The sequence below is a fragment of the Physeter macrocephalus genome, chromosome 18 (genome assembly GCF_002837175.3).
Source record: "Physeter macrocephalus isolate SW-GA chromosome 18, ASM283717v5, whole genome shotgun sequence".
NCBI classification, from domain to species: Eukaryota; Metazoa; Chordata; class Mammalia; order Artiodactyla; family Physeteridae; genus Physeter; species Physeter macrocephalus.
In genome coordinates, this window is record NC_041231.1 from 44,003,968 (window position 1) to 44,017,085 (window position 13,118).

General features: G+C 43.1%; 1 protein-coding gene across 5 annotated transcripts in view; it reads left to right on the forward strand.

Moving 5' to 3' along the window:
* SMARCC1 (SWI/SNF related BAF chromatin remodeling complex subunit C1) overlaps positions 1–13,118 on the forward strand; it is a 183,114-nt gene that overhangs the window by 155,821 nt on the left and 14,175 nt on the right. For 4 of the 5 annotated variants that reach the window (XM_007101242.4, XM_007101243.4, XM_007101244.4 and 1 more), the window contains one exon: positions 8,842–9,103. In XM_007101242.4, coding sequence (XP_007101304.1) covers positions 8,842–9,103 — 262 coding nt within the window. Of the gene's footprint in view, positions 1–8,128; positions 8,219–8,841; positions 9,104–13,118 lie in introns of those variants that run through there. The other variant, XR_008615791.1, reaches the window with a different exon arrangement.

Consider the following 13,118-nt stretch of genomic DNA (forward strand, 5'->3'; position numbering starts at 1 on the left):
ACTGATTCTCAGACATCCTTGTGCTCTGGATTTCTAATAGTTATTTATCTCAAATTAATCTGAGTCCACTGGGTTTTTCTTACTTGAATCTATTTTTTTTATCTTAAATTCTAATTGAGCACATAAAACATTTTACAGAATAGTCTCTGAATAAAACAGCACAACTGAAAATGTGGGAAAACATTCTACTGAATCTTTTTCACCACACAAGGTTGATCTTCTCAAGTCCTTTGGTAGTTGGCCTGTTTTTTCTTAATCAGCATTTGGGGCAGTAAAATTCATTGTATAAGACAGTCCCTAGCCCTAGCCACTGAATGTCAGTAGCATACCTGTATTAGTTATTGCTACATAAAAAATTACCCCAAAGCAGTGACTGAAAACAGTATCTCACACATTTCCTGAGGATTAGGAATCTGAGAGCATTTTTCCTGAGTGGATCAGGCTCAGGGTCTCTGGTTAGGATGCAGTCTTCATAAGGTTCAGCTGGGGCTGGAAGATACCCCTCCAAGCTTATTCATGTGGCTCTTGGCAGGAGGCTTCAGTTCCTTGCCACATGGGCCTTTGTATAGTACTCCTCATGAAGTGGCTTCCCCCAGAACAAGTGACTGAAAAGAGCAAGAACGTGAAAGAGCACCCAAAGTGGAAGCCACAGTATCTTTTATAACCTAAACTTGGCAGTTACATTCCTGCGCTCCTGCTATATTCTCTCAGTCCCACAGCCCAGCCTTGATTCTGGGGTTGGGTGGGGCTGTGGGTTGGCAGGGCTCAGTGGGGAAGGCCTAAAGGTTAGGAAGCGGGATCACTGTGGGCAACCTTGGAGGCTCACTATCACAACAACCAAAAAATCCTACAAACTTTAAAATGGCTTCCATTCATTTCATGCAGAGTAAGACATAATCTATTTTTCTCCTTCCCAGCACTAGTTATCCTGTCCTTCCCTGTGGGCGAGCAAAGCCGTGGCTATTTTCCTACTGATGATTTCCTCTCCTCACAGGACTGTTGTGGGGATTAAATGAGAGAACTATGGCATGTGCCTGGCACACTGCCTAGAACACAGAGTAAGTGTTCAGTAAATATTTCTATGCCTCCCTTTATGCAAACCAATAATCAACAATTATATATTAAATTCTTAATATTTATAAGTCTTTGTTGGCTTTATGAACATTTAGAATCCAGCAGTGATGCTGGGTGGGAACATGAGGCCATTTCTTTGTTAACCATTCTCATAGACGAAGAGTCTAGAGCTTAAACAGGTACACTTCATGTATCTCAGATCACACAGTTCATAAATAACAGAGCTGGGTCTCAAACCTGCGTTTTGTTCACCTCTGCGTTTTTATCTAGTACTTCAAAATGTATAAAGAAATGAGCCATTCTTACTGCATTTTTACCTAGAAACTCTGAGATATGCAAGGTTTTGATACCCTTCGTTATGACTCATGAAAGTTGAAATTGTGGAAAGGGGTCAGGTCAGCCAGGAGTGGCGCGTTCAAACCCACTGCCTAGTGCTCGAGTCTTAATTATTTCGAAATTAAGAATAAGGATATAACAATTTAATATCTTTTATAGATATTATATATACAGTTATAATTAGAGCTCAGTAGCTTTTGTTACAGTCCTCTCATAAAGTACTAATATTGGAGGGAGTCAGTTATGGAATATACAGAGTCTGTCCAGGAATTGACATGATAAGGACTATTTTTTTAATATTTTTATTTATTTATTTATTTTTGGCTGTGTTGGATCTTCGTTGCTGTGCACGTGGGCTTTCTCTAGTTGTGGTGAGCAGGGGCTGCTCTTTGTTGCTGTGCGCGGGCTTCTCATTGGGATGGCTTCTCTTGTGGAGCACGGGCTCTAGGCATGCGGGCTTCAGTAGTTGTAGCACATGGGTTCAGTAGTTGTGGCCCGCGGGCTCTAGAGTGCAGGCTCAGTAGTTGTGGCACCCGGGCTTAGTTGCTCCGCGGCATGTGGGATCTTCCCGGACCAGGGCTCAAACCCATGTTCCCTGCATTGGCAGGCAGATTCTTAACACTGTGCCACCAGGGAAGCCTGATAAAGACTACTGACCCCAGTTGAGGTGAAGATGCTGAGCTGGCCCTGTGTTCGAAACTGAGAGGGTCTGCCCAAGTGTACAGCCTTCCGTGCCAAGCAGATAGCACACATCACTCAAGAGAACAGGTGTCAGACATGGGCTGTGTTGGGGACTGAAGAGAACTGGAGGGCCTGGGTCCTACCTAAAGCATTCTTATTTGGATTAAAGGGGAAAAAAAAATACTTTGAGACCAGTGAGAATCTCTGTGTTGATCTCATTTATAGCTTCTGGACTTAATGCTCTCATTTGACTAGGTATAGAAATTGTATACCTTTGAAAAGAGAGACACTGTAGGAAACACAAAGCTGTGAGAAACCTGGACCCTGTCTTTAAGGAGGTGAGAGGGTAGATGAGAAACTGACACAAAGATACCACGAGGTAGTGAGGCTATGGAAAGTCAGAGGAGGGGAGGCCGTGATTGGCTCAGATTATCAAGGAAAGCTTCCTGGTAAAGGAAGGACTGATCTGAGTTGTAGAAAAGGTCCAAATCCAAAACTGTGAAGAGAAAGGTATGATGGCTGAGGAGACTGAAGAGTCAGCCTGCCCAGAGCTGATGGCTTTCACGTCATAGATGATGGATTAAGTTCATTTTTTTGTTTGGCAAATGTTTATTGAGCACCTACTTTGTTCTAGGTGTGTTAAGTACTGGAGATACACTGGTGAATAGAACCCAACAAAACTCTTTGCCTTGGTAGGGCTTAAATAATTAATGAAGGATGTTAGATGTTATGTGCTTTGTATGTGTATGCATGCATATATACTGTGTATGTATACATACCTGTATGTTTCAGGCTGGGTAGGTGAGATTGGGCGGGGCAAGGGAAGGATTTCAGTTCTAAGTGGTGTCATCGGTGTAAGCCCTATTGAGAAACTGACAGTTGGGCGAATGTCTCTAAGCCCTAGAAACAGCCAGCATTAGAGACTCTGAGGCAGGAGCGTGACTGACATGTTTGGGAACTAAGGAGTAGGTGGGGTGGACTGGGGCATGAGTGAGTAGGGAGAGGTAAGATGGTGAAGGCAGAGATGATGGTGCCCTAATCACAGAAGTCCCTGTAAACCATCCAGAGGCCTTTCATTTTGCGGTGATTAAAATGTGGAATAATTGCAGAGCCTATTTTATTTATTCCATAAAAATGTGGAATACATGCAGAAAACTGGCATCATCTTCCTTACAGTTAAGTGGCGATCAGTCTCTCTGCTGTCTGTAGAGAATATAAAGTGACAAGTTTAGAAAAGGGGAGACTGGTGAGGAGGCTGTTGGGAAGTCCACGTGAGGTGGTGGTGGGCCATGGAAGTGAGGAGAAACGGTCAAGTTCTGGTTGGATTTAAAGGTATTACTAATGGGACGTCCTCACACCACAGGGTGTAGGGTTAGAAAAGTTTGTGGTACTCTGATAAATTAAGGAAAAAAGAACAAAAAGTGGGCTTCCCTGGTGGCGCAGTGGTTGAGAGTCCACCTGCCGAAGCAGGAGACGCGGGTTCGTGCCCCAGTCCGGGAAGATCCCACATGCCGCGGAGCGGCTAGGCCCATGAGCCATGGCCACTGAGACTGCGCGTCCGGAGCCTGTGCTCCGCAACAGGAGAGGCTACAACAATGAGAGGCCCGCATACCGCAAAAAAAAAAAAAAAAAAAAAAAAAAAAGAACAAAAAGTTAATTTTATACTGCCCCAGGAGAATTGTATTTAACTTTGTTTTCTGCATATTTGTAGTAATTCATCTCTGTACTGCCTGTCATATAATTGAAACTGTTATTAGACATGCACCGTGACATTGTGGATAGTTTTATTTGAGATTAAGAAAGCTGTACTTAGGACTGAGCAGGTTTACTTCTGATTCAAAAAAAGACGTAGGGCCTCAGGCAGCAAGCACTTTACAAGGACAGAATGACAGTCACAACAGTGGTGCCGTGTCCCCCTTTGGATTTCTGCCTCCAGTGGAGCAAAAAGATGCAGTTGTGTTGTTTTGTTTTTCCAGAGGTGTAAGAAGGAATGAGTATGTCTGGTTTTCTCTTAAGTGGATGTCTGGTTACTGATACCAAACCTTTCAAAGGAAGGTGTGTTTACTTCAGTTCTGAGGCCAAGTAGTCAGAGGCTTCAAGTCTCACTGGTATTTCGACCCTTAGCAGTGTAGATGGATTTTTGAGGCCCCCACCTTCTTTTACTCTTTCCCACCCCGCCTCCCTGTTCTATGCAAATGAAGCTGGGAGAAGAGCTCTGTGTGAACTTCAGCTGCACTTGCAGCTGTGTGTGTGTTTGGGGTCTTGGTGTAGAAAAGTGCTCTGTTATGTTCCGGTTCCACTTGGATTCAGCTGCTTTATACATACACAGTGTAGGAATGAAGGGGGAGAGGAAGGCAGGGTTTGAATGCAGTGAGGGTGTCTTCAGATCAGGGCCACAGGCAGCTTTGTATGAAACTAGGTTCCCTAGAGCCAGATCGGAGCCTTGAAAGAAAGTGAACAGATTCATTAGCGCCCTATTTACATGAGTAATTTACACTATCCGGTTTAGCTATTGGGGCTTTATCTATAGTCCTTGGAAATAGAAAAGGGAGAGAAGAAAATCAAGTTATCTGAAGCATGTAACTTGGGTAATTTTAGTATTTTGTTTTGTGATTACAAAAATAGGTGTGATGAAAAATTTTCAAATAATAAAGAAATGGATAAATTAAAAAGTGTCTTCTACCCTCAGTTTCATTCCTAGGAATAATCACTGTTAATGGTTTAGTGTCTTCAGAACATTTTCAGTGTGTATGTAATGTTTATACATGGGCACAAAGGTTTTTTTTTTTTAATATAATTGACATAAATATTGTTGTTGCAACTTGCTTTTTTTTTTTTTTTTTTTTTTGGTGGTACACGGGCCTCTCACAGTTGTGGCCTCTCCCATTGCAGAGCACAGGCTCTGGACACTCAGGCTCAGCGGCCATGGCTCATGGGCCTAGCCACTCCGCGGCATGTGGGATCTTCCCGGACTGGGGCACGAACCCGTGTCCCCTGCATTGGCAGGCGGACTCTCAACTACTGCTCCACCAGGGAAGCCCACTGTGCCACCAGGGAAGCCCACAACTTGCTTTTTTTTTACTCAGTGCATCTCAGACATAAATGTACATCAAAAATAGTACTTTAATGACTGTCCTTATACAAATATACATACAGTTTTCTAGGACAGATTTCCAGATGTAGAATCACTGGGTCATTGGTTACGTGAATTTAAAATTTGCTCAGTACTGTCAAACTCTCCTCAAAGATTCCCACATTTCATTGCCACAAAAGTGAATGCAGTCTTCAGTTGGATTCAGTAACAGTAAGATGTCTATAACAAGAGAGGTATTTCTTTTGGATGGTGGGGCCAGTATGTGTCCATCAGAGGTGGCCCTCTGGAGCCAACTGGTAGCCTGCTGTCTGGACGTTGCTCTCACTTCAGAGGACCTCTTCATTCCACATTGGATCTAAAGCTTAAACTGGGTTCTTTTCAGGGATGTGTGTGTGTGTGTGTGTGTGTGTGTGTGTGTGTGTGTGTGTGTGTGTTTAATCACATCCTTTTTAATTCTTCTAATTACCTTTTAATTACCTTCTGTGTTTTGAAATGACAGATGAAGCTCAGGAAAAAATAGTATAATTGAGGTTAGTGTGTGTGTGTGTGTGTGTGTGTGTGTGTGTGTTTAATCACATCCTTTTTAATTCTTCTAATTACCTTTTAATTACCTTCTGTGTTTTGAAATGACAGATGAAGCTCAGGAAAAAATAGTATAATTGAGGTTAGTTCATTTGTAAACTAGGAAGATTGGGCAAATTTTTCTTTCCAAGATTAATACTTCGATACTAAGGTTAGTTCCCAAAGAAAGGCTGGTTGAGTTTAAAAAAAAAACAAAAAAACCCCACTGAGATAGGTAAGCAGAGACTAAAATTTCCCTTCAGAGACACAAAGTCTTCCTCCAGTAACAGTTCAGCTTTTTATAAAGCAGATCTTGACCTGTATTCTGGAGTTCTTACGTAACTGCTGGACTTCAGCCGACCTGTCCAGACCAATAGTGGCTCAACAAAAACATAGGTTGAGGTCCTTTTCTGGCAGCCTCTTAAGTCTAACCTCAGCAAAGTGCTAAATTTCCTGGAAAGAATGGTTAGAAGAAAGCAAAACCTTTCTGACCATAGCACTTATTGTCAGAATCTTTAGATTCTGTTTTTTCGGTCTGCCTTTTACTTACATTATCTCACTGATTAGTCATCTTGCAGAGCTGGACTTCCAGAGGATTCTCTTGCTGTTTGCAACTCCCTTCTGATTATGAAAAGAAGGATACGTTAAACTGAGCCAGGGTTTAGCCTCTTCAGGTCACCCTTAGAAAATGAAGAGCCTGCACCAGCCTGTTAGACCATGGTAGCACCATGTTTCCTCCCTCCTGTGATAACCCTCAACCATTCACAAAATCGTTCGTTTCAGATCTTCTCCCAAGGGAGACACTCTGCAAGCCAGCTAACCAACACCGGGGATATAAGCGTTACCATCTGTTCTTTCCTTTTCTTCTCCTCATCTGGCCGTGCCGCTTGTCTTCATGCTGTGTCCATGGCCTGTCTTCCAGCACCCCATCCGTCTGTGGTTATTCCCTGCTTGCTACTCCTGATAGCCAGTGAGGCTTCTCACTAGGTTCCACGGGGACTTCTCCCCAAGCTGCTCTCTGCTAAGAGCCCAGATTCATAAGCTAATTCTCATGGGTATTCCACTTAGATTTTGCTAATGATAGTATGTGGTATTTATCTATAAAACTGACTATTCCTGAAAGCAAAAATGTTACATTTCCTTAACTTATCAAATGCGATGGAGTAGTGCTCTCCAACAGAAATACATGAGCCATATATGTAATTTAAAATTTTCTAGTAGCCACGTTTAAAAAAAAATTATAATTTTGTTTTGTTTTGTTTTGTTTTTGGCTGCATTGGGTCTTCGTTGCTGCGCGTGGGCTTTCTCTAGTTGTGTCGAGCGGGGGCTACTCTTTGCTGCGGTGCACAGGCTTCTCATTGAAGTGGCTTTTCTTGTTGCAGAGCACGGGCTCTAGGCGTGGGGGCTTCAGTAGTTGTGGCACTCGGGATCAGTTGCTGTGGTTCGCGAGCTCCAGAGCGCAGGCTCAGTCGTTGTGGCACACGGGCCTAGTTGCTCCGCGGCATGTGGGATCTTCCCAGACCAGGGCTCGAACCTGTAACCCCTGCTTTGGCAGGTGGAGTCTCAACCACTGCACCACCAAGGAAGTCCCTATAATGATGTTTTATTTAATCAAGTATATGTATATAATGGTATTTTAACATGTAATCAATATGAAAAATTTATTTTTTTCATACTGAGTCTTCAAAATTCATTGACTATTTTACATTTTTAGTACATCTCATTTCAGATTAGCCACATCTCAAGTGCCCAAGAGCCGTTGTGGCTGCCATAGAAATGCCTCCCAGTGAATAAAATCTTGCTGTCAAAAATGGTGAGATAGAACATTATAGAAAAGCAGTAGTGCTATTAACCCTCCATATGATCTTTATACTACTTCTAGAAATCTGGATTTTTATTTCTGTTCATGTTAAAGGTGATTTTCTCTGTCACCCCTGGGTTAAGTTAGTTTTCATAGCTTTTAAGGTGGGCTCTGTTTTCTGAGCTACTGTCAGGCATGTGGTTTCTGAATTTCCTAACTTCTCTGTATTTTAATTTGACTCCCAGAAAGATTATCTTTTTTTAAAAAATAAATTTATTTGTTTTTATTTATTTATTTTTGGCTCTGTTGGGTCTTCGTTGCTGCGCACAGGCTTCCTCTAGTTGCGGCACACGGGCTTCTCATTGCGATGGCTTCTCTTGTTGCGGAGCACGGGCTCTAGGCGCGCAGACTTCAGTAGTTGTGGCACTTGGGCTCAGTAGTTGTGGCACGGGGGCTCAGTAGTTGTGGCTCACAGGCTCTAGAGCGCAGGCTCAGTAGTTGTGGCACATGGGCTTAGCTGCTCCGCGGCATGTGAGATCTTCCCGGGCCAGGGATAGAACCTGTGTTTCCTTCATCGGCAGGTGTTTTCTTAACCACTGCGCCACCAGGGAAGCCCCCAGAAAGATTATCTTGAGTATTGAAATGCTTATATTCTTCAAACCACAATTCATGTAAGTTTTTATTTAGGCTTCTAAAATATGCTGTGAAAGTGTCACCCAGTATAATTTTGGGTACTTGGAAGCTAAGATTTACAATGGTACTGCCAAAGTTCCAATATAGAAAATGTGTATCTTTGCAGCTAAGGCCACGTCCACTCATCCAGAGGATTTAACTCTGGTGTCACATTCTAAAATAGTAACCAAAAGGATCACATGCAGAAGAGAGCACCTGGAAATGTTGGTTAGACTTGAAATACTAGTATCTAAGGAACTATTAAGAGGACAGGAGAGGCTTGTTTCACCTGGGGAAGAGTAAGGCAGTCAAGGAAACTTTTTTAAATACCTGAAGGCCTGCCAAACAGAGGGAATTACAAGTGTCCTGAGTATTATAGCCCCCCACCAGGTGAAGGTTCCAGGGAAAGGCAGACCTTATACTTAACATAGAGAAGAACTTGACTTCATTCTACTCAGGAAATAATGCCTTTTCTCTCACTGTGGTTGTTTCAGGAGAGGAAGTGACTATGTAACTGTGATGAGCTATGGGGAGCTTAGGCATCATGTAGATATCCTGTGTTGGCATCCAATCCTGAAAGCCTCTCCTGGTTTCATTTCTCTTCCCCTTCCTTTCTTAACAGTTAGAACAACAGAGGCAGCAGTTGCTTACTGAACGCCAGAACTTCCACATGGAACAGCTGAAATACGCTGAGTTGCGAGCCCGACAGCAAATGGAACAGCAGCAGCATGGGCAGAACCCTCAACAGGCACACCAGCACTCAGGAGGGCCTGGCCTGGCACCACTGGGAGCAGCAGGGCACCCTGGCATGATGCCTCATCAGCAGCCCCCTCCCTACCCTCTGATGCACCACCAGATGCCGCCACCTCATCCACCCCAGCCAGGTGAGAGGAAGGCTCTGCTCACCACTCAGTCTGGGGTCATCCCTGTGGCACAGAGCATCAGAGGGGCAAACCACACTGTTGGTGATTTCTGACTAAAACTGTTCAGAATGTCCATTGTCATCTAGGATATTACACCCAAGTGAATCTGGTTTTATAGCCATCACCACATAATGCCTGCCATGTTCTCTTTCCAGGGTCCTCTTGGCATTATGCCTTTTTCTTGGGTGGGTCCGCAATATATCCCAGAGATCCTTAAAAATTCATCCTTGGATTGTCTACATTTTTTTTTTTTAATTTATAGACATTCTCAAAGATAGACACACACAAAAAGAATAGCACAATGAACTCTTATGATAGCGATCATCACCTTTCTGCCATTGGTAACTTTTTGTTATAGAAATCTTCTACTATAGACAAAAGTAGAGAGAATAGCATAATAATCCCCCAAATACCTATTGCACAGCTTCAAAATTATCAACATTTTATCTCTTCCTCCTCACTTTGGTGTGAGAGAGAGACTTCAAAACGTATCTCTAGGGCTTCCCTGGTGGCACAGTGGTTGAGAGTCCGCCTGCCGATGCAGGGGACACGGGTTCGTGCCCCGGTCCGGGAGGATCCCACATGCCACGGAGCGGCTAGGCCCGTGAGCCATGGCCGCTGAGCCTGCACATCCGGAGCCTATGCTCCGCAATGGAAGAGGCCACAACAGTGAGAGGCCCGCGTACTGCAAAAAAAAACGTATCTCTAACCAATGGAAATCTTATTCTTTAACATAACCTACTATATTACACCCAAAAAAAGTAACCATAATTCCTAATAACATTAATTAAATGTCTTTGAATGCTTCATTTGTTTGAATTCGCTAATAGTTCTCTTAAATCTATTTTAACATGTTAACAATTCACCCTCCCTTTTTTTCTTCTTTTTTAAAATGCCATTCTTGTGTTTGGCTGTGCCCGATCGTGCACTCAAAGTGCATGGTGTCATTTCACATATCCTTCCCCCTCCTTTCCTCCCTCCTCCTTTCCTCCCTCCCACACGTCTCCCATAAATAAACCACAGGATGGCGCTGGATATTTTAGCAGGTTCAAGTTCACTTTGGCGGTGCAGGCAGTTTTCCTGTAATGGTTCTTGGTGGCGTTCAGATTGGTCAGTGGTTCTGGTGTTCCAGAGTTCCCCATTAGACTCACTTAAGATTTTACCTGCCATTGAGACCTAGATCAGTTATTTTATCAAGTGTTGCAAAATGGTAAGATTTCTAAATTTATTATTCTGTCTGCATTTATTTATATTTCTTCTACATTTATTAGCAGTGATTCTTTTATTTAAAAAGCTTTTCTTCACCAATCATTTAGTTACTCTGAAAATCAATCCTTACAGGAAAGACTGGATAAATGCTTCATCCTTTCCCTTTATTTATCAGTTACCTTAATAATGAGTTCAACCCCTCTGCCAAGTTACCCCCCACACACACACAGTCTCCAAAAGTTACCAATAAGGGTTATTTTCTGTTGTGTGTGTATGTTTTTAGTATTGTGAATTTATATATTCTTATGTGTTTCAATCTATTATGGACCTTACTCATTTTCATGCTCAAATTGTCCCATCTTTTAGCTCACAGGTTCCCCTTCAGGTTGGCAACTATTCACCACATTTTAACAACCTTGAAAGTCGAGCTCACGATTCTTTCAAACTTAACTACTGACATCATTAAACCTAAAATATACCTTTAATTTCAGCATTCCCCCCCACCCCCTGCAATATTCCTTCCCTTCCTAGAGGGTAATATGTATGGCTGTGTGCTGTGTATTACATTGCTTTAGTAACAGTCTTCCTGTAAGATTTTTATAGGTACTTTTATAATCATGTGTCAAGTGCCTGCCAGAGCCAAAATTTGTGCTTTCTGGGGAGGGATGCAAGTTCTCTGGCCAGGGCGTGTAGAGATGAGCTGAAATAAAAATAGAAAGACCCTTGGAGGCCTGAGAAGATTCCCAACATGACTAATGTCAGTTGCCCTGACTTCCTCAAATGACAGAATTTCTAAATCTCATGGAAATAACCAGGCATGTTTGCCTGTGGAAGCCATGACGGAAAAAACTGTGATCTGACAATTTGTGTTACCAACATGAATTTTTAATTTACAATCCCAAACATGTTTAGATATTAGTTCTTACTGCCTTGACCCAAAAATGGGGCTAGGTTGACTTTGGGAAGCATTCATTTTCATATGCACTTGCGTGCGTGCGTGCGTACACACACACACACTCACACACACACACACACTCACACACACTATTAAATTGCAGTTGTGGAATTTGCTACCATCATCCGACTTGCCACTTGATCTAAATGACATTTGTGGAGATAGTTTTAAAAGTCTGCCAGGCTCATGACACAGGATACTTTATTTCTCAGTTTTCCTGTCTGTCTGCTTGAGTGGATCTTAAAACCTCTCTGTGAGATCTAATTTTCTTCCAAGTTAAAAGATATGAATGCTTAACAGAGTGATGATCACAAAGTGTTTTTCAAAAACAGTTACTTTAAAAATTTAATTCCTAAAACTCTTGGGATAAATGTTTAGGAGGGGGTTCACTGTGGCTCCTTGGTATTTGGTTCTTAATGGTGCTAAAGCATCATCATCCGCAGTAACTTCACAGAGAACTTCTCAGGAGCTCCAGCATCTGCATTTAGAAAAGATACCCTTCTACCTTTTTTTCTAAATTACATCCTGGTGAGAACAGGTGTTTGTATGCCAGGCCCTTCACCCCCCAGTATTTTTGCTTACTTCTCATTGTCCTGCCTTTACAGTTGAAGAGCTGGTGCATGCCAAGGCCATGTCGCCTTGCTGCATGGTGGAGCCAGGATTCATACTGGGCCCCTTCTATTCCAAAATGATGTCACGATGCCACCTCCCGTGATGGAGGACTAAGGGGGTTTAGAGCAGACTCAGATACAGCTCTTCTTTTAGGGAGACAGTGGTAAAAAACTAGGGTTCATAAAATAGCCTTTAGAATAAAAATAGGTTATGTTTCTCTTTTTACTTTCTCACAGAAATAGGCTTTTCTTAAGTGAATTTTAAAGAAAATGATCATTGTGTGTATGATGAAAGTGTTTTTTAAAATCTATTTTAAAAACTATTCTTCCTTCCTTCCTCCCTTCCTCCCTCCCTCCCTCCCTCCCTTCTTCCTTCCCTCCCTCCCTTTTTTTTTTGGCCACGCCATGCTGTGTATGGGATTTTAGTCCCCCCCAACCAGGGATCGAACCCACGCCCCCTGCAGTGGAAGCATGGAGTCTTAATCACTGGACCTCCAGAGAAGTCCCTCTTTTCTTAAACATTTTTTATTGAAATGTAATGTACATATGGAAAAATACACAAGCCATAAGTATTTTGCTTGATGATTTTTAAGCAAGAGAATATACCTGTGTAACTAGTACCCCGAAACCCCTTCATACCCATCTCAGTCTTCTCCCTGCCCTTGGGTAACAACTGTCCCGATGTCTAACATCATAGACTAGTTGGGCTGGGGATTTTGGGGTGTTTTTGGGGGTTTCTTGGGGGTGTGTGTTGGGTCTTTGTTGCTGCGCGCGGGCTTTCTCTAATTGTGGCAAGTGGGTGCTACTCTTCATTGCAGTGCGCGGGCTTCTCATTGCAGTGCCTTCCCTTGTTGCAGAGTACAGGCTGTAGGCGCGTGGGCTTCAGTAGTCGTGGTGTGTGGGCTCAGTAGTTGTGGCGCGCGGGCTCTAGGGCGTGAGGGCTTCAGTAGTTGTGGCACGCGGGATCTAGAGTGCAGGCTCAGTAGTTGTGGTGCACGGGCTTAGTTGCTCCTCTGCATGTGGGATCTTCCTGGACCAGGGATCGAACCCGTGTCCCCTGCATTGGCAGGCAGATTCTTAACCACTGCATCACCAGGGAAGTCCCTGGGCTGGTTTTGAATGTTATCTGGATGGAATCACATACTGATTTTTGTTTGTTTGCCTTCTTTCACTCTTGCTGTACATGTCTTTGGCTCTTGCT